Source organism: Erpetoichthys calabaricus, chromosome 13, assembly GCF_900747795.2.
Source record: "Erpetoichthys calabaricus chromosome 13, fErpCal1.3, whole genome shotgun sequence".
In the NCBI taxonomy this organism is placed as follows: Eukaryota; Metazoa; Chordata; class Cladistia; order Polypteriformes; family Polypteridae; genus Erpetoichthys; species Erpetoichthys calabaricus.
The window spans coordinates 90387928-90408476 of NC_041406.2; the positions used below are offsets into that span (position 1 = coordinate 90387928).

At 37.9% G+C, this 20549-nt stretch overlaps 1 protein-coding gene across 1 annotated transcript; it reads right to left on the minus strand.

Moving 5' to 3' along the window:
* Positions 1-4845: 4845 nt before the first annotated feature.
* Positions 4846-19770, minus strand: psma2b (proteasome 20S subunit alpha 2b). The gene is made up of 8 exons (XM_028817223.2): positions 19674-19770; positions 16220-16296; positions 12373-12505; positions 11834-11956; positions 11305-11386; positions 10984-11057; positions 10719-10776; positions 4846-5968 (listed from the first exon to the last, which is right to left on the minus strand). Exons 1-8 carry the CDS (start codon positions 19712-19714, stop codon positions 5852-5854), a joined length of 705 nt encoding a protein of 234 aa, XP_028673056.1. The 5' UTR covers positions 19715-19770; the 3' UTR covers positions 4846-5851.
* Positions 19771-20549: the final 779 nt, after the last annotated feature.

Below are 20549 nucleotides of genomic sequence, written 5' to 3' on the forward strand. Positions count from 1 at the left end.
TAAGAATTGATAGAGTAAGACACTAACCTCGGTACATAACAGTGTAAATGAACTGAAATAATCTGCCTTTTTCTTGCTAGTCTCCCTTGAAAGTATTTAGCAGTAGTTAAGTAGTAGGAGTCAAGTAGCTGCAACTACTGTAGTATACAAAATACAAATGTGGCCGTCTCTAACAATAAAAGTCCTTGGGCCTCATGCATAACGCCGTGCGTAGAATTCACACTATAACATGACGTAAGCACAAAAGCGGAAATGTGCTTACGCACAAAAATATCCAGATGCATAAATCTGCGTGTTCACCAACTTCCACGTTCTTCCGCTCCATAAATCCCGGTCAGCGTGAAAAGTAACGCCCGTGCACGCACCTGCTGTCCCGCCCTGTCTCCTCTCAGAATTACGCCTCTTTGAATATGCAAATCAACATAAATAAGGTCAGCCTTCTGTGAAAAGACAATGGCAAAAGCACAAGGGAAAATAGAAGAATTTCAGCGAATACCAAGTGGAGGCAAAGAAAAACGTACTATTTGTTGGTTTAAACAGTGATATAAACAACAAAAGGAAGTTGATCGAGTGACATAGCGTGTCGGAGAAACTCGAAAGCTCAAGTTCACAAAGTCGCACAGTGCCCGAAATAAAAAAAAGTTGTCATATATCATAGCCCACCGTCTGAGTGTCACATAAAAGCTTATTAGGGTACAGAGAAGAAAAAAAAAAAAATAGGGACACAGTGGGGAAAAAGCATGAAATATCAACTTTAATCTCTAAATTTCCACTTTAATCATGTAGTTTATTTGTCATTAAAGTAGAACATCATAAACTTCATCTTAAAATCATTTAATTTACTAGTTTCTCAATCCCATCATAACTAAAATAGCACGTTAAATGCTTTGTTTTGTATTTGATCTTCTATGTGCTCTGTGTGTGTGAATCACTACGTGCTTCCGCGCTTTCTCTTCCTCCAACAGGACACAGAATCCATTACATTGGTGATATTACAGCTCTCTGAATAATTAAAATACTGAGATGTATACGTGATATCATTTTCATGATGATAGGAGTTAAAGCATGTTATTAAACATGGGAACACGGTGGCGCAGTGATTGTTCGTCTCACGCAAGATGCTTGCTGCGCCGTGCGCAACCTTCGATGAAATACTTTATTGTAGCAGTACTGTCTCTTTCAAATGTAATAACCTCCAATTCCTGTCCTTACTTTTCTTTCTCCAAATACACAATCAGCTCTGTAATAGACATTAAGCCAGGCATGTGCAACCTTGACAGGACTATGGGCCGGATTAGAAAGTAGAAAGATTACGCGGGCCGGAGTACTTCAGGATATATATGTATTTCTGAAAATCAAAAATGCAAGAAGGCCAAAAAAAACCAACAAATATTTATTAATATATTATTTAATAAAAACTCTTTATTAATGCGACGATTGAGATTGCATGGTGGACACGCATGACAGTAGAGCAGAGAGATGCAGCAGAGTCAACGACTACGTGACTACGAGCTCTTGCACACTTTATAAACGTGCAACAGTTCCGGACGTGCCGTAAAAGTGGGGGAAGCACAATATAAAGTACTTCAGAAAACACTGGCCGCATCATACTATCAAAAATAATCCAACAATACCACAAGAACAAACAGGCATCACCAAGAGGGTTAACGGGCCAGATTCAATGATATTTGGAAAAGTCGTTGCGGGCCGTATAAAATCAGTACGCGGGCCGGATTCGGCCCACGGGCCGTAGGTTGCACATGCCTGCATTAAGCCATCTGTAAGCTTAGAACGTCGATTCTTCAAAACGTTTAAGGAACATTGAAATATTTTTGTAGTACGTGTTTAGTTATACTATCCATCTATCCTTCCAGTGTCGCATCAGCACCAGCAAGAATACAGCGTGAGTCAGGAACAATCTGTGAATGGAGCGCCAGCGGGTTGCTAGCGCTGCGGCACCGTGTAAAGTTTTATCTGTATAATATAAAACATTTTGCTGCATTTCATCTTAAAAATGATATCGTCATCACGTAAATATGCGCTTTATAAAGTCAGGTGAAGCAATATTATAACTATTGCATGTTTACAGTGAGGTAATTGTACTTATAAGTACAAACAGTTCTACAAGGAGCACTTAATGGACTGATTGAGTGCGTTTAGAGTTCTTGGGATGAAACTGTGAACTGTGAGGTCAGTACAGGAAAGGCTGTGAAGCGTTTGTCATATGAGAGCAGTTCAATAGACAGTATGGCTGAGGCAGCATGTGCTTGATGCTGTATACCGATAATTGTCTTTCCAATCAGCTGCTGTACAGCTGTGATTCACACTCAGATACAGTGGTGCAGTGAGAGTAATATGGAAAAAGATGATCCGATGTGGCCACACCTAAAGGGAGCAGCTGAAAGAAGAAGGTGCAGTGAGAGTAACAACACTAAAGCAGTTATGGGATTTGGAATAGTTTGACCATTCTGTGGACCATTATATTGTTACAGGTTAATTGCAATCAGATGCATTAAAGTAATAAACAATATGCGGTTAATCTCAGTGTATTTATAAAGCTGCGTCAGGGATATGGATCTAAAAAAGAAAGGATAACTACACAGGAACAGTAGCACTGCTTTGACTCTGGGTGCCGCCAGTCTGCAAAACCGAGCATAGAACTTGCGTACGACCGGGTATGAGCTACCGTGGAAATGTGCGTGGCTTTACGCCAAGTTTAGGTTTTATACATCGCAATTTGAACGTGGAAACGTTCTCACGCAACATTTTTGTGCGTACGCACCGTTTATACATGAGGCCCCTGAAGACTGGTTTCTGCTGAAACAAAATAAAAAGTACTCAAAAAAAAAGAAAACACCGATAACCACACTTCCATGCATATAAAATAATGAACTGTACCCCAAAATGAACACAGCCACCTTTCTCATGTAACTTCCTTAATAAAAACAAAAAATACAAGCCTGTCATTTATTCATCAGGCAGTCCATTACTAAATCCAAACTACAATGTACCAAACTTAACATAACTCTTCTAAGAGAAGACAGAAGAGAAAAAAAAAAATATATATATATATATATATAATATAAAAATGACAATGCCAAATCCCAACTCTGTCTTCAAATCAAACACTATTATTTTCTATATCAAAGATTTAAATAATCTAGAGTGCCATACAAATAAAACTAGCTTTGACATGAAAAGGTGAAGGGCTGTATTTTTGTTGAAATATTGTGCCAGCAGATTTACTGCAGCAAGTAACGGTCTGCAGTGTTGAGGCTGTCCCCAGCCATGTTTGTTCTTTATTTTGTGAAACAGCTTGGTTCTTAGAAATCAACACTTGAAAGGACAAATTCAAACACTGGCAGTGAGTGACTGTGGATAAGTGCAACTATGGTCCTAGCAGCTTCACGCTAAAACTTTATGAACCATCCATCCTGGTCCACTCCTATCAAATCACTGCTTTGCCGCTCTGAGTCTTTTAGTCTGTTGTCCCTAACAGGTAAACTCTGTTTTATCTACTTGTACCAATACTCTTTGGCATTATGTAACAAGCTTACAATTAAACATTCTTATGTCTAGTTTGTAATTTTAATCTACCAAGCTGAACAGAATTTCTAATTCTTCAGGCAAACATTTAATTTACATGTCCTATATGCATACAGTAATCCCTCATATATTGCACTTTGACTTTCGCAGCTGCACTCTATCGCGGATTTTATATGTAAGCATATCTAAATATATATCACAGATTTTTCACTGGTTCGCGGATTTCTGCCGACAATGGGTCTTTTTATTTCTGGTACATGCTTCCTCTGTTGGTTTGCCCAGTTGATTTCATACAAGGGACACTATTGGCAGATGGCTAAGAAGCTACCCAATCAGAGCACGTGGTTAAGTTCCTGGGTGCTGATTGGCTTAGCGACAGAGAGCAGCATTCGTTTCCGCTTTGCGTTAGCCAGCATCTCGTCTCGCTCATTCAGCATCAACGTGTTTATCTGTGAAAGAGTTAACTTTTGTGTTTATCTTTGTGCGTAGTCAAGCCCTTCGTTATGTCTCCAAAACAATCTGCTCCTGCTACTGGGGCTGTGTCCAAGCGCCAACGGAAGATGCTAATGATTGCCAAAAAGGTAAAAGTTTTGGATCGTTGAAGAAAGGGAACAGGTACACTGCTATTACGGCATCAATGAGTCCACGGTTCGTTATATTAAGAAGGATGAAAAGAATACAAGAACTACAGCCGCAGTGTCCTTTAACCAGGGTGCGAAACGAGTTGTAAGTGACATAATAAGGCGGTTTATGATGTATAACTGTGCGGGAAATGTTTATAAGAGTGTGGGAGAGTTTATAAGGGCTTAAAATACAGAAAAATAACCATATAAACATATGGTTTTTACTTCACGGATTTTCACTTTTCGCGGGGGGTTCTGGTATGCAACCGCCGTGATCAAGGAGGGATCACTGTACTTACATTGGACATCTGGTATACTGTAGTAACATCATTAGCAGGTAATCTTGTTTCTCCCAATACAGAACATGCACCTCAGCCTTGGTCTAGAAAAAAAAATGGCCTACAGACTTAAGTATTAATTGCTACCTGGTTTCTATTGTGGCTCTTTTATGCTATGTGGTAATCTGTTCAGTTGACTTCAGATGTCTAAGATCACAGTCACAAAAGCTATAAAGGTATCAAGTGCACAGAACAAGTCCTTTATCACCACTTGTATACTATTCATCCGACAGCTCCACTTTTCTTATACACACACACTTTAGTAGGCATTGAGGTTAAAGGGGACATTATTATCCACAAATATTAGAAAACACACACACACACCCCTTTTAACCAGGTCCAGTGCCATCTCAGCTTTACCCTCATGGATTCATACATAACTCAAGTTTAAAAATAAAAGTACACCTCGTAATGCACGTTTCCATAAAGTACACAAAGGACACCATACAAGCAGACTCGTTCTCAGAAGATTCATTTCTAGCACACTTAGAAAGCAACATACATCTTTGTTAGCAATATCACTTTGAGGATATCTTTGCGAAGTCTAAACATTTTCCTATCAACGACTCTGCTGCCAATGGGGAATGAACAGTTGGGAGTAATCGAAGAAAACAAGTGACAAGCTCCCTGTGGAAACACCACACGCTACACGTCTAAAAGTGTATCTTTTGAAACATTCTTCACATTTCCATTATTAACAGAACAAAAAATGATAAAAGAGTTAACCCGTTACTCTCAATATGTGACCTACTGTATATTGGTGCTTCTTCATTAAAACAAAAATATTTCTACTAATCCCAAATGTCCCTTTCTTTCAAAGAAAAAATATGCAGCTTTTCCCCAGCAGTGCAGTTCTTGACATCACCTTAGGAAGTTTGGTGCCACATAAAGCCACCCACAGTCTGCATTTTGCAAGTTCTGATTTTTATGAAGGGGCTGAAGCTTAGTCAATATATACTATGGATTTTAAAGCTTATCCTCTGGCTTATAAAGCTGTAAAACAGCTAAATGAATGTGAATGACAGCAGAGAAAAGACGTTTTCGCTGTCTGTGCAGATGTTTTGTGTGACATTAACTTATGATTTTTTTTTTTGCTTTCTAAATTTTCTGTTTCCTCTTCCCAGTAACATGGCAGAACATTTTCACGTAATAATTTTTTTTTTCCAAGTTAGGATACAGAATTTTCCATATTTATTTGTTGTGGATTTATGGCAGAAAATAGGGAATACAAATGATAAAAAAATTTCCTTAATTGAAAATACAGTAATTGTAGGTTATTGAAAAACCTACAAGACAAAAGGACTACCAGGCAAAGCAAAAGAAAAAAATCATTGCGATATTAACTCAGGCTATTGCCGCCAAGTAATCTTTAACTTCTGCTGGGGACAGCCTGCGGAATCCTGCCTCATTGCAGATGCCAACCTCTATGTTGTCTTCAGTCATCTGTCCTTCAAAACTTTCCTGCACAGAGAAACAAAAACTTTCAGTTAATTTGGATTCAGTGTGAAAAATGTATCCTATTTGTGTGGCAAATGACAGCAGTGCCAATGAACAACTTTTTAATCATATCAATCAAACAAACTTAGTTATACCAAAGTGAAGTAATCTGGAAAAATCCAATAAATAGTGGGACACAACCAGGAAATTCACAAACCCAATTGATCATTTCGTATTTAAATACATATAAGCAAAAGTATTAATAAGGGGGAGCCTACTCTGATATACAGTACTGTAATACTGTGCTGATTACAGCAGAATTTAGAACAGACAGAGGTTACTTAAATGGAGTGAGAATAAAATAATGGGTTTTAAGGTTTTTGTAAGATGGAATTGGTAAAAATGAAAACTATTACATTAAATTTAAAAAAATAAAGCAAACTTTGTTTAAAATCTGTACTCTCAAAGAAATAAGTGAAAGTGCAACGACCAAGTTTGTCTGCTCTTGGAACTGTGTCTTCAATCCACATATTTCATATACAAAGGCCAGTACTACAGGCAGAAACATGGGTGCGCCATGGGTTCCCCAGTTTCACCTATTGTGGCCAATCTGTATATGGAAGAAGTGGAAAAGAGGGCGCTATTATCCTATCCTGGAACATCACCGAGTCATTGGATCACAATTCACTGACCACATCAACTCAGTGGACAAACACATCCAGTTCACCAGGGAGGACATGAAACGTGACAGGCTAGCTTTCTTAGATTGTGAAATTTCCATCAGCAATGGGGGACATTTGAAAGTTGATGTGTACCATAAACCAACACATACGGATCAATGTTTAAGGTTTGACTCTCACCATCCACTAGAGCACAAAATAGTTGTCATCAGGACTCTACAACACAGAGCAAACACCAGACCCAAAGAAGACACCTAAAGAATGCTCTAAGCAATCTAGGAGAGAGGAAGGACAACCACTGCCTAAGCGAAAACCTTTGGTGATCCCTTATGTGTCAGGAGTATCGCAACAGCTGAGACGCATTTGTTCAAAACACCAGGTCTCGGTGTCTTTCAAACCCCAAAACACGCTACAGCAAAAAGAGAGAGTAATATAGTTTACGCAGTTAAGTGCCAAGAGGATTGCCGTGAATTATACATCGGGGAAACCAAACAACCACTGGCGAAGCAGATGGCACAACAACTCGTCAGGCCAGGACTACGCAGTCTATTTATACCTACAGGACAGTGGTCACACTTTCAGTGATGAAGATGTGGCCATCCTGGACAGGGAGGAACACTGGTTTGAACGAGGAGTCAAGGAGGCCATTTACGTGAAAAAGGAACGACCATCTCTGAACCGAGGAGGGTACATCTTTCACCATCTTACAATGCTGTGACTGCAGCCATTCCTCAAATCTCTGTGAATGTTACTCATGGCCATTGATCAATGGACAATTTGCATATCGTTGATCACACGGCCCATTGTTAGTCAGTGGTGCTAGTTTTGGTCATTATGCAAAGGTACTGTTTATAAGGTTGGAGAAACCTGCAGTCAACTGAGACTGAGGAAGTCACTTGGATGAGTGATGTAATGTATCTCCCTGGAAAAGAACTATGTCCAGATGAACTGAATCAAGTCAGCTTCCTTTGATCAATAACTATTAATAATTTAATTATTTGTGAAAAACCAAATAAAAAAATTTTGCAAAATAAATAGTACTTCATGACAAGCAAAATCTGTTTACACAGGACAAAGGTGTTTAGTCTCTGTCCAGAAGGATTTTCTTGAACTAATTCTGCAAGCATCTACATTTCAATTAGTGCTTAAATAAGGGGGGCATTTCCTGTCATGCGTAAACATTTATTTCAGCTGCGTGATGTGTGTTGTTGTGCAGAACCCACTTTGCCGCTTATGAAGAAAATCTTGGCAACTGCAATCCTAAGGATGGGTCACAAACAGAAACAATACATTCCTCCACAGCACTTGGAGCAAGCACACCCACATCCGCATCATTAGGAATTAATAAAACGGAAAGGGGAGCTTGCTAGGTAACAGCAAGGGGCAGGCTTCCTGAATGAGAAAACGCAGTAATGTGCATGATGGTGCATTTTCAGTTTAACTGTAAATGTAAGTTAATCAAACAATGGTTGTTAACTTTTGAATTCCATAGTAGATTGTTGAGAAGCAATAGGGTGTTTAGAATAACACTTCATTAAATGCAGGAAAATTTGTTTAATTTACTAAAACTTAGAAGCAGTGCGATACCTAACAGTGGATGAGCAAGGAGATTAAAAAATATCAAACACAGCTGTATAACGTTCATAAGGAAACTGGTGACATTGTAAAATATAAAGCATAAAATTATGAACGTATGTGTTAAAATGTAATTTAGAAATGCCAAAACGTAACTGTAGTATTTTAAAAGTAAGAGTAAATGTCAGTCTTTTAACAGTTGGAGAACAGTCAGGATGACAATAAGGTATACTAACAGCTTACAGGAAATGGCAAATACATGTCATTCGTTTTCTCTTGTATAAAGCAGCCTGGGTCTCCAAATGAGCAGTTTGGTCCACCTAATGGAATGCATCTCTTTTCTCTAAAATAAGGGTCATGTTAAAAGCATGAATTTCTTTACCCAGATAGTAATATTGTTGATTTTTATTGGATGTTTGGGGAAATGCAAGCCCTGTTACATAAGTGTCTTTCTGCATACTATGCCAGTGTTTCTCAATCTTTACTGCCTCGGGGCCCATCACTAGCTGTTCAATGTCTCTGGCAGGCCACAGTGAACAACAAGCAAGAATAGATTAGTGAAAAAATATCACGCCAATGCGGTTGATCATTCGGCCGGAAGGGAGCAAGTGGTCACAACAGCCACTCAAGACCCACCAACAACAACCCATGAACCAAAACTAAGTTGAGACCCAGAGGTTAAGAATCACTGTACTATATACCACTGAGACAGAAATGAGACAAGCACCCAGGGAAAAGAGGGCTGGAGGAAAGTGAAATTGGCAATGTAGGTTGTATTAAAGGGTTAGTGGACTAATGCTGCCATTTTTTTAATTATTTAATTTGTACGCTTGGTATCTTCCAACAAATGGGAGCATTATACACTGGCAATTTGTCTGACTGCTTTTCAGTATAAAATATGATATGTCAACTCCAATTATGTGCCATAAATGCACAGACCCACATTTTTATTATAAAAAACAGTTGTTTATAAACTAAGCAGAAAAAAAAAATCTGATTTAATATATTGGCCGATTGATTGTTTCAATGGGAGTTTATAGTTTTTTTTATATTCAAGATATTACAGGGTTGCAGGGTGAGTCAAAATTATGTTAACATTTGAATGGCGGAAAACATTTATTCACAAAACCTACTTGATATTTGCAGCATGATTTACAGTAATGTTTCAACCTGTTCGCCATCGTTTTCGACACATGTACTATATGTGGCACATAAACTGTCCACAAAAATTGAATGTAAGTATATACATAGCAGTACCATTAGTGTTAACATAATGTTGACTCACCCTGTATATAAAATATAAAACAAAAATCTGTTAATCTATCAAGTTGCTACTATACTAAGAAACACAGCAGGGGTAATATTCTTTTCATAATTAAAAATTCCTCAAACTTAAAAATCACATTGCAACCAGCAAAACATAATTCAATCAAAAATATGTAGTACAATATTCCAGAACTGTCAATACTTAACAACTCACCAACAACCAGTATAACATTATCTGGCTGTAAAAGTACCACATACTATTACTTATACTTTACCTGTTCATGCAAAGAACTACAGATACTTGGAACAAATACCAAATAGCACAGCTGAAACATCTTGAGCAGCTTTAAACCCTGACATTAATATGAACATGTTAAGTGGATTGGATTTGTTAACCTGCCTATTTGGGACGGAAAGTCATATACAAATGAAAACTTTATTAATCTTGCACGTATTATATACATGTTTTATATACCTAGATAGATCACATGTAGATAAATATACTAAGAACTGTGTGCAGTACTTTCAAGCCTTTTGTATTTTCGAACATTATTAAAACTCCAGGAAAAGTAGTTTTATGTGTGTTCTTTATGCTTTTCTTGATCTGGAATACAGGTTTAGAAGTAAAACAACCTCCTGGCACATGCCAATGTCTGTGGCAGATTGGGGTTTTGACACATTTACAATGTTTACTAATGGTACAGTTGTGAGCATGCACTGATAGCGTGTTGCCGCACCCACCATATGATGAACCACCTACCTGGATTGGGACCCGACTGCAAAAGGTGACACCTCAGCACCACACTGGAAACCATGAATCAAAACTATACACCCTGTGTTCTCCACTCAAAAACAGTAAAATTCCATTCTGGGATTGCTGTCGTACAGCGGGTAATTATATGGAATGTGCATCACATATAAATGGGTACTTTAAGAAACAATGTACAGTACAGGTTAATTCTATGATAAATATATGCTGAAAGATCTAGGACTAGAAAAGACAAGGCTTTACACTAACAGCACTAAAATTCTCATATAACTCACTGGGATTGTAGTCAATATTTATAACATGCAATTTACATAGGGCTGTACTTTGCATAAATGCCAAATAAAATCCCGGAATAAGTACAAGTGATTTTTTTTTAGATACAATTAATGCATACTATTTATTTTAATGATCATTACTACGGATAAATATACAGTAATTAATGCAATTAGTTTTAATAAAGCAGGAATGAACAGTACAAACTAACCTTTAGTGTCAAAATAGCTGTATGAATAGCATCTTCAAGCTCTAAATCTTCATTATATCTGTGAGGTAAAAAAAATCAATATATGAAGTTATACCAAGCTCTAAGCAGATCCACTTTTCACCTAGTAAAAATATGTATTAATAATTGGATCTCAATAGTAGAATGTTAAATTCTAAATTCTCAGGAAAAAATAAAGTTCGGATTTCACTTGAAAACACCGGATTACTTACAATATACTAAAAAGTATTTGCATACAGTTCCATACCTTTTTTCTAGGAAGGTTTTGCCATTTACATAATTCTTTCCCATAGCTGTTGCTTTCCATGCAAAATAAGCACCCTGTTAAAACAGGAGACAATTTAAAAAGTTTAAATTCATATCCACTCAGTGTTCTTCTGCACAAGACTCAACATTACCCATAACAATAAACTTAACTTACGCTAATTTAAAAAGTATTATTTTCTAAAATCATTAAACCTGCCCATTTAAGCTAATGCAACTTTCATTTATATTTTTTATATTTCATTACTCTTTAATTTAAAAATTATACAGGCACAATTCAGTACCTTACAAAAATTAAACTTACTGATGGGTCTGACTGGAAAAGATAGGGCCGACCCTCATCCCAACCAGCTATGAGTAATGAAACTCCAAAAGGACGCACACCACTAAAAAGAAAGCACAGGTTTAGTTTACTTATATTTTGCAAAAAATACGAAACTCCTATGGCAAGTCAATATTACAACGGAGTATGATACATCCTTATAAGTAGAAACTGCACTTACATGAATATGTTAAAACATTTTTAAATCAATGTCACTTTATAGTAAAGCTCCAGTCTACACAAAATCTCAAATATCCATCTAGTCTGCACTGTTTATTATATTACACAATAATTATAACAATAAACTAACAGAACACTACATATAAACTGCTCTCAGGTTTTATCGACAGCAAAGTTTTGCATTGGATTTATCGTCCTTTGTCACATTTGACAAAATGATATATAGAATCAAGTGAAATTATGCATGCAAATGATTCTTTGGCACTGGCAGTTTCCTTGATTCATTTTAATTGGAAGCACCAGATTAACAGAGAAAGAGGCTCTTACTCACCCTGACTGTGTGTACTCCTGCATTACTGATGCTACTCTTTGCACTAGCTGAGCAGTGGGAATTGGCTCCTGATAAACTAAGAAATACTGTTGTGCCAACTTACGAGCTCGTCGTACCAAAACTCTGAAAAATTAAAAAGGACAGACAATTAAAAAATGGCTAAAACACAAAATATTTGTATGAGCAATATGACAGTTACACAAATCTTCCATGGGAAAGATTAAATAGAATTCTAATTACACACATCAAAAATGTTTTTAACAGGCAGATGCATATAAACTCTAAAATGCAAATCCCAAAAGAAATGCAAGCTTTCTGATAGTTTAGGTGCCGCAAACACACATGGAATAAATCAACCCTAAATTTAAATAAACAGTTTATAGGTTTTTAGTTGGAATAGGAAGAACACTACCTAATCCTAGTATATTGTCAGGTTTCTTTTGTTTAATGGGAAAATCTACTGTTTCTTTGGTGTGCACAGGCAGTTGTTATTAAAAAATAAAACTGTTTTGAAGTGGTGGGGAAAAAAAAAAAAGTACCTGTAATCTGGGCCCATTCCACTATACACCATGCCTATGTGCTTGGTGACAGGCTCCACCTTATGGACACTCTGTTCATCATAAAGTATAGACTTTTGTTTTTTCTCTGTTGCTAGCACAACTCCATTTGCAGCTATAAAAAGGAAATACACAACAACAAAAGTTAAATATGAACTTCTGCAACAGCCATTATTTATTTTATCAATTAACATTGAATTAACACTGTGTACAACATTAAATGTTTTACTGAAATGAAAAAAAAAATATATGTTAAGCTGTAATATTCATAAATGTAAACCAGCACCAACTAATAACTAGTAATTAAAAAACAGGGGTCCTCAAGTTTGGTCTTAGAGAGTGACAGTACTGCAGGATTTTGTTCCAACATAATTTTACAATTAGAACCAAATGCTGGGTGATACAAAACTATTGGACGGAATAGCAAGCTATGCTTTCTGCCATGTGAGCTCATCCTTAAATTACAAATTTTACTGTTCTGAGAATATCATCCAAATTATTTGTGGATTTCAACGGATTAGTAATTCTCAATTCTGCAGTTTTTAAACAGATTAGTAATTTTCAGTCCTTCTCCCTTTTCACTTCCATTCTTTCCACATGTTTTTAAAACAAGCTTCATGATGAACACAAATAGTTGTAAACAGGACCAAGTTAAGACGGTGGTCTGCCTTTTGTCATTTGCATTCTACTGTTAATCCATATTACTAACAGAGAATAAACCGGATATGGACGCAGGTACACGGCGATGGGACCATGAGACGTACTGCGCAGGCGCGCGTCTCATAAACCGCAAGCGAAGTCTTATCCACCGCAAACGAAGGAGTCACGGCCCAAGAACGAAAGAGCTCAACTAACGTGAATGAGAAATGAAGCAACAACGCGCCCATAGCTAACGACTAACGACACAGCCACACACAAAAGAGGATTCTGCACTGCACCCCAGAGTCAAACGTGAGAGGCTACGGAGGCCCCACAGGTCCACAAAGATAGAACGGAAGGCGCAGGCATCACCGCCATATTGTGAGTGGCACTACTGCGGAGTGAAGGCGCAGGCGTCACCGCCATAATGTGAGTGGCACTACTGCGGAGTGAAGTTAGGAATAATGTGCTGCTTGGGATTGTACAAACCACTGAACGCTTTACACCATATTCAAACACAATACAGCTCAACGATACAAACACGAGCCCACCTGGATAAGATCAATGAATGCAGGCGCCTACAACGCGCGTCTGAAACTGCGGAAGCAAAGCAGGCACGGGTTCAAAACGAACGAGCTCGACTGACGGATATACAAACACGAGCCCGCCTGGATAAAATCAATGAACGCAGGCGCCTACAACGCGCGTCTGAAATGCCGCGGGCAAAGCTCCAAAATGAATTCAGGATACCCAACGCCGGGGGTAGGCGAGCGAAGCGAGCAGGAGGCGGAGCCCCCTTGTTAGAAGATAGTTAGGAAAACAAGAAGTAGATAAAAACATACAATGCTACTGTTTAAGATGTGCCACCATCATCTACCCAAAGCACCATGATGTTCCAACAATGATGGATGGATTAAAAGCCAGAAGTCTGTATGACCATCAGCATCAAGTGACTCCGTGAAAAACCCGAACTACAAAGAGGACTATTTCATTTATGTTAGGTAGAATGCCCAGAGGGGACTGGGCGGTCTCGTGGCCTAGAACCCCTACAGATTTTATTTTTTTCTCCAGCCTTCTGAAGTTTTTTTTTGTTTTTTCTGTCCACCCTGGCCATCGGACCTTACTCCTTTCTATGTTAACTAATGTTGTCTTATTTTAATTTCTTATTTTGTCTTTTATTTTTCTTTTCTTCATTATGCAAAGCACTTTGAGCTACTTTTTGTATGAAAATGTGCTATATAAATAAATGTTGTTGTTGTTGTAAAAGGGCTGGGAAACTTAACAAGCAAGTTAACTGAAATGATGCACAAAAGTGTTGGTTAAAGCCAAAGTCACAGTTGCTAATTTAAATGACTGAAAATTGCTGCCCAAGTCACACTTGATGATCGTGGGCCAACCTTCCAGCATCGTCATGCTCTCCCCTTTTCATGACAACTAATAGCATGTTGTAGAAAGGGTTCACAGGTACAGCAAGGCCATCCACAATCGCTGCTCTTTTTATTCTTATTTCAATTCTGTCATGGTACATAAAACACAAGACATCTGGGAAACAAGCTTGTTTTTTGCCTATAAGATCCAAACTCCCATGTTCCTTATTCCTCATTGCTGCATTATATGCACTGTACTCCTGGATGAGCTCTCACTGCTTGTCAGCTCTCATGGGCATAGAGACCACTTATGACTAAAGTCAAAAGTGAAGTCTGGCTGATTTTATCATAGTGAGTCACAGACTAGTAGGATCGAGTTGCAGGGCATGTCACATTAAGCAAATGGATTCACAGGAGCATACCGCTAACTCGCTAAAATGATGTAAATGTTGGCTACAACAAAAATCTCTGGAAAAGTCATCTACTGTAATGTGACTGGCCTTTAACAATACTTGCTTCAGCAGCGGTAATAACTGGCTACTGAATAAGAAAGGGGTTGGAGCAAATACCTGTGGCCCTCCTAGACCTGGTGTAAGAATACCACACGCATAGTATATTTGTTGGGTTGGTACCAAACTCGACATAAAAGAGTAACATTGGAGATATATTATCAGGATTTCAAAATAAAGAGAAGGAAACAATAAATAACGGAAGATTTTTTTTTTTTTGGAAATGGAGAAAATCTGCAAATGTGTGGTTACACCTTAACCGACAGCATCTAGCTCCACAAACAATTTAAACAATAGTTTTGTTTCTGTCAAGGAACACTCAAGCATGATTGATGGGATGGCCACTCCATGTCTGCACAATCTCACAGAGAGTAACAGCAGGAGTTCCAGGGCCATGTCCTAGTGGATCAAGTAAATAAATATCCAATTACAGAACCTGGTTATCAACTTCAGGAGCATGAGGAATTGGATCCCAACATCATTAGATGCCTTAGACGCACTGCCACTACACTGCACTGCACTACCACCAATTCTCACAACATTTCAATTCAGAGTCACCAATTTTCCTTCATGGGTTTCTTCAGGATTTCAGCCTACGCGAGGAAAAATCTATTATTAATTTCAAACTTCTGTTAAAAACACATCTTTTCAATGAGTATTATTATTCTTTTTCGTGTATGAAATTTCTACTGTCTTATTAATGTGTGCATTGAATTGCAAAGTGTCCTTGAGCGTATAAAAGGCGCTACATAAATAAAACGTATTATTATTAACTACAACATTGAGAGAAAAACCCATACAGAGTAGAACAAGCCAAGACAACTTGTACTCAAACAAAAAACAAGATGTTCAGAGACCGCCCTCCACAAATCTGTATCAAAAGTGTGATTCAGCACAAAAGATGATTTGCACAAATATTCCACACCAAAAATCAGTGATGTTCTTGGTAAACCCTCTGCATTGGTAAAATATTAGGAGCACGACAAAACCACAGAGTGCACTAATCTTTTAGCTCTAACAATGCTCTCTCTCTCTCAATGACTTGTATGGGGCATACAATGTGTATATCACTGTATACTGTAAGTAGTGATGGCTTTGTAACATCAGAATTACTTATGAGTGGAGAGAATAAAAACTGGGAATAATATCAACATTGTAATACACTGCTATATATCTATAATTTGCAGCTTTATTATGCACTGAAGTCAAGGAATTACTTTCCAATCGTCTGGTAATAAAAAAATGTAAAAACCTCATATTCTAAAACAGCAATCTAAGCTGTGCATTCTATCAATTAAAATGTCCCTTTTTTACCTTTAATTCCAACAGATGGAGCACCAGCTGCTACTGCTGCCAAAGCATACTCAATCTGAACCAACTTTCCAGAAGGGCTATAAGAGAAGAAAGTTTAAAATTTTGTGATTATATTGCAGATTTGTACATTAATTAAATACCTTTAAAATGCAACGCAAAAAACTGATGGATACGAAATCAACAAGAATAAAAAGATCACAATCCACATATTATGCATTGTTCATTTTACCTTGAATATAACAATAAGGAATGTTAATAAAATTATACAATAACAGACTCAGCATATGGCCAGACTTTCTCCATAAAACATGACATCATACACTCCAGAGAGTACCTTTACAGAACTTTTTTACAGAACTAATTTCATTGATCTTTATTTAACACACTTTAAATAGTAAGCACAAGCACTACAAATTAAGCGATACATTAAGGATTTGTTAGGGATAAGTTAAAGATACAACTTAAATAAAAACTATAGTAAAACATAACTACTCCTGTGTTGCAATAAGCAGTACTGCATTGTACCTGAATATGACAAAATAAATCTCACACACACTAGAAACCTGTTAAAATACCAGTTTAAGTAGTATAGCCTAAATATGGCAATTACAAAATTAAAAAGCAAGTAGTATACACTGTACAAGTATAAAAAATCCACAATGAGAGATTTAAACATAAATATATTAACTGTGAATATCAAATTTAGCTTTGAAAACTTTTAACCATTCACACTCTTCACTTTCTGTACATATAATTCAAATTTTAAATTCATAATACGAGATCATGTTTTAAGCCTGAACAATTTAAAAAAAAAATGTGCAAAAACAAAGTTTTATTTTTCAGCATAACCGTTGAAGTGTGATGCAGGGGGTTTGCTGGGAGATCCCTCCTGTGTAATCACAGGCACACGCATGCAAAAAGCCACCAGGATTATCAAATTACATTTTAGGATAATCAAACAATGGAAAATTACTGCTTAAACAAAACACAGGGCCTGATCGAATCTAGCCGGGTCGCCTGGCTGAGAGTGTCTGATGTCAAAAGACTCATAACTGTCTAAGACTCCAAATACATCACTGATGATGTGTCTTAAGTGCATCAGAAGATTATTTTGTTAATCATAACTCACTTATCCATATCAAGGTCAAGGGGGATCAGTGCCTGAAGTTATCAGTAAAATTTTGTCTGTTGTACTCACTCCCAATTAATTATTTTTATTTGGATTAGATGCCACACAACTTAAGGCCCTTCTGAGTATCTCATTAATTTTCAGTTATTTAACTTGTATTTGAAATCTATTAGAATCAATAGTCATAACATGCTGTTTTCAAGTAAAAGTAATATTGTTACATGTTTGTGGTACAGTGACTTGTTTATTTACATCTTCTGTGTTTAATGCAAGATTAAATGACTGAATATAAACTTTCTGCCTTCATTCCCCTATGTCCATATTCATTAAATAACCTAAATATTTTCAATGTATGCTCCCTGAGAAAATTATTAGGATCACCTCTACACCTGCTTATTAATGCAATTACCTAATCAACTAATCATGTACCCAGTAAGCACAATGCATAAAAGCATGCACATACAAGTCAGGAGTTTCACTTAATGTTCACATTAAACATGTGCATGGGGAAAAGTTTTGATCTTTTGATTTTGCCTGAGGCATGATTGTTAGTGCCAGGCGGCTGGTCTGAGTACATCTATAACTCCGGATCTCCTGGGATTTTCACACACAACAGTCTCTGGCTTTTACTCAGATTGCTGCTGAACACATGAAAACATCCAGTGAGCAGTAAGTCTGCACACGGAAAAAATGTCTTGTTGATGAGGGAGGTCGGAGGATAATGGCCTGACTGATTCAAGATGATAGAAAGGCTATGGTAACCTAGATAACCATTCAAACTGTGGTGAACAGAGAAGCATCTCAAAATGTGTAACAAGTCAAAACTTGTGGCGGACGGACAACAAAAGCAGAAGACCATGTCGGGTTTCAACCTACCTGGTGTCAGCAGTCCAAGCTGAGTCTGATGTGTTATGCTTGTTGTGTAATGGTGGGAGGAATGTTTTGTTTACACATTTTGGGCCCTTTAATACAAACCACTCGTTGCTTGCGTGACACGGCCTATCAGTGCATTGTTGCATGCTGACCATGGCCACAATTTACCCATCTTCTAATGACTACTTCCATCTTGAACATGAACATGACAATGAGTTCAATGGCCATCCCAGTCACTGGATCTGAATCCAATGGAACACCACTGGGATGTGGTGGAACGAGAGATTTGCAGCTGACAAATCTGTAGGAATGGTGTGATGCAATCATATCAACATGGGCCAGAACCTCAAATGAATATATTGTGGAATCTATGCCATGAAAAACTGAGGCTGTATTGACAGCAAAAGGAGGCCCTATCCAGTATTAGTATAGTGGTACTAAGAATTTGCTACTTGAATATTTCTGTAATATGCCATTATTCTGATACTTTTCATTCCTTGCATTTACTCCATATATTTTGCATTCCTAAACGAAGTCATCACTCAAAGTGTATTAATTTCTACTACATGATGTCCTCACACCCAGTCCAGGACAAGATACTGCTGGGTTTGATTTACGTCTCTGAAACAACTGAACGGCACTGAGCGGGCTTTGAGCACCGACAGATGAAAATGAACTAAAAATTTCTGCACGATATTCACCTTACCCAATATTCACAATAAGTGGAAAATAATTTTAAATTTCTGCACGATATGCGCTTTTCTCAATATTCAAAATAAGTGGAAGTGATTTTTAAAACCTTGTACGATATTCACGTTCCTCAATATTAACAATATGTGTGAATTCAAACAGTGTGCATTCATCCATTTTGTACGCGTTAATTTCCCAAGTATTAAATACGGTGCTCACCTAAATGCAACTCACTTACGTCCCGTTTACCCCAACTGTAACATCGAAATGCAATGGCAGTTACAAGATACCGAGTTTTGTAACGACAACAAAACATGCCGGTTTCCAACTCCCATATCAAATTGCTTTGTAAGGAGAAGACATTCTCAGTCTTCACTTATCTGAAACAAAAAAAGCGAAACGAAAGTGAAAGATACCGGCGGGAAGGCCACCGCTCGTTGCTTTCTGGTCTAAATCAACACAAGCCGGAGTAAATACAGCTCAGCAACATCACTGGCAACGGTTTACTGAGTTTGGAGTTAACAGCAGATACCGATTAGGAGGAAACTTAATGACGGCAACAAGCTCGAGGCTCTGAAAGCTGCCAAGCATCACATTGCCGGGGCCCACAGCAGAGTGACTGTGCATCTCTCCCGGAGTCTGGAGTGCGCATCTCCTTCCACAGCTTTCCATTTCCTTAGCAAGAAAGCACGTTAATACAACCGATACACGCTTACAGACATTTAGTACATCAACTTAATGCTGATAAGAACAAAGGTTTACCTAAATGTTGTTAAAGAAAAACTGTATCCTCGCTCAGCCATTTTCGGTCTACTACGTTGAATGGGAACGTAGGTTAGCGTCTACTGTGATTGGTGAGAATTGCAAGACGGAAATTACGTAGTTTAAGACGCCGGGACGAATGAAACAACATTTCCCAGGAGCCCTTGCTCTCAATGATAGCGCTACCTACCACGAAAAGAACCAGAAATGCAACGAGTTTTTTTCACAATTATATAAATACAAAATTACAAATACAATAATGAAAACTAGCATCTAGTTATTCAAAATGACAACTGAAGTTAGATTGGGGATGCACAGACTTTATGTATACAATAAAATACAGTACAGAGTAACGGAGGGTGTGGAAGAGAGGTGAGGAAGAGAATGCAGGCAGGTTGGAGTGTGTGGAGAAGAGTGTCAGGAGTGATTTGTAACAGAAGGGTACCAGCAAGAGTGAAAGGGAAGTTCTACAGGACGGTAGTGAGACGAGCTGTGTTATATGGGTTGGAGACGATGGCACCGATAAAAAGACAGGAGACAGAGGTGGAGGTGGCAAAGTTAAAGATGTTAAGATTTGTATTGGGTGTGACGAGAATGAACAGGATTAGAAATGAGAACATTAGAGGATCAGCTCAGGCTGGATGGTTGGGAGAGAAAGTCAGAGAGGCGAGATTGCATTGGTTTGGACATGTGCAGAGGAAAGATGCTGGGTAAATTGGGAGAAGGGTGCTAAGGATAGAGCTGCAAGGGAAGAGGAAAAGAGGAAGGCCTAAGAGAAGGTTTATGGATGTGATGAGAGAGGACATGCAGGTGATGGGTGTAGCAGAACAAGATGACGAGGACAGAAAGATATGGAAACATGATCTGTTGTGGCGA

Bases quoted from the DNA above. Each gene is read 5' to 3' on its own strand.
- psma2b (XM_028817223.2), bottom strand. From the start codon at position 19,714: ATGGCTGAGCGAGGATACAGTTTTTCTTTAACAACATTTAG. The intron at 16,297-19,673 runs GTAAACCTTTGT...CTTCTCTTATAG, and splicing joins TTTTCTTTAACAACATTTAG to CCCTTCTGGAAAGTTGGTTC. The intron at 11,957-12,372 runs GTACTTTTTTTT...TTAATTTTTCAG, and splicing joins GGAATGGGCCCAGATTACAG to AGTTTTGGTACGACGAGCTC.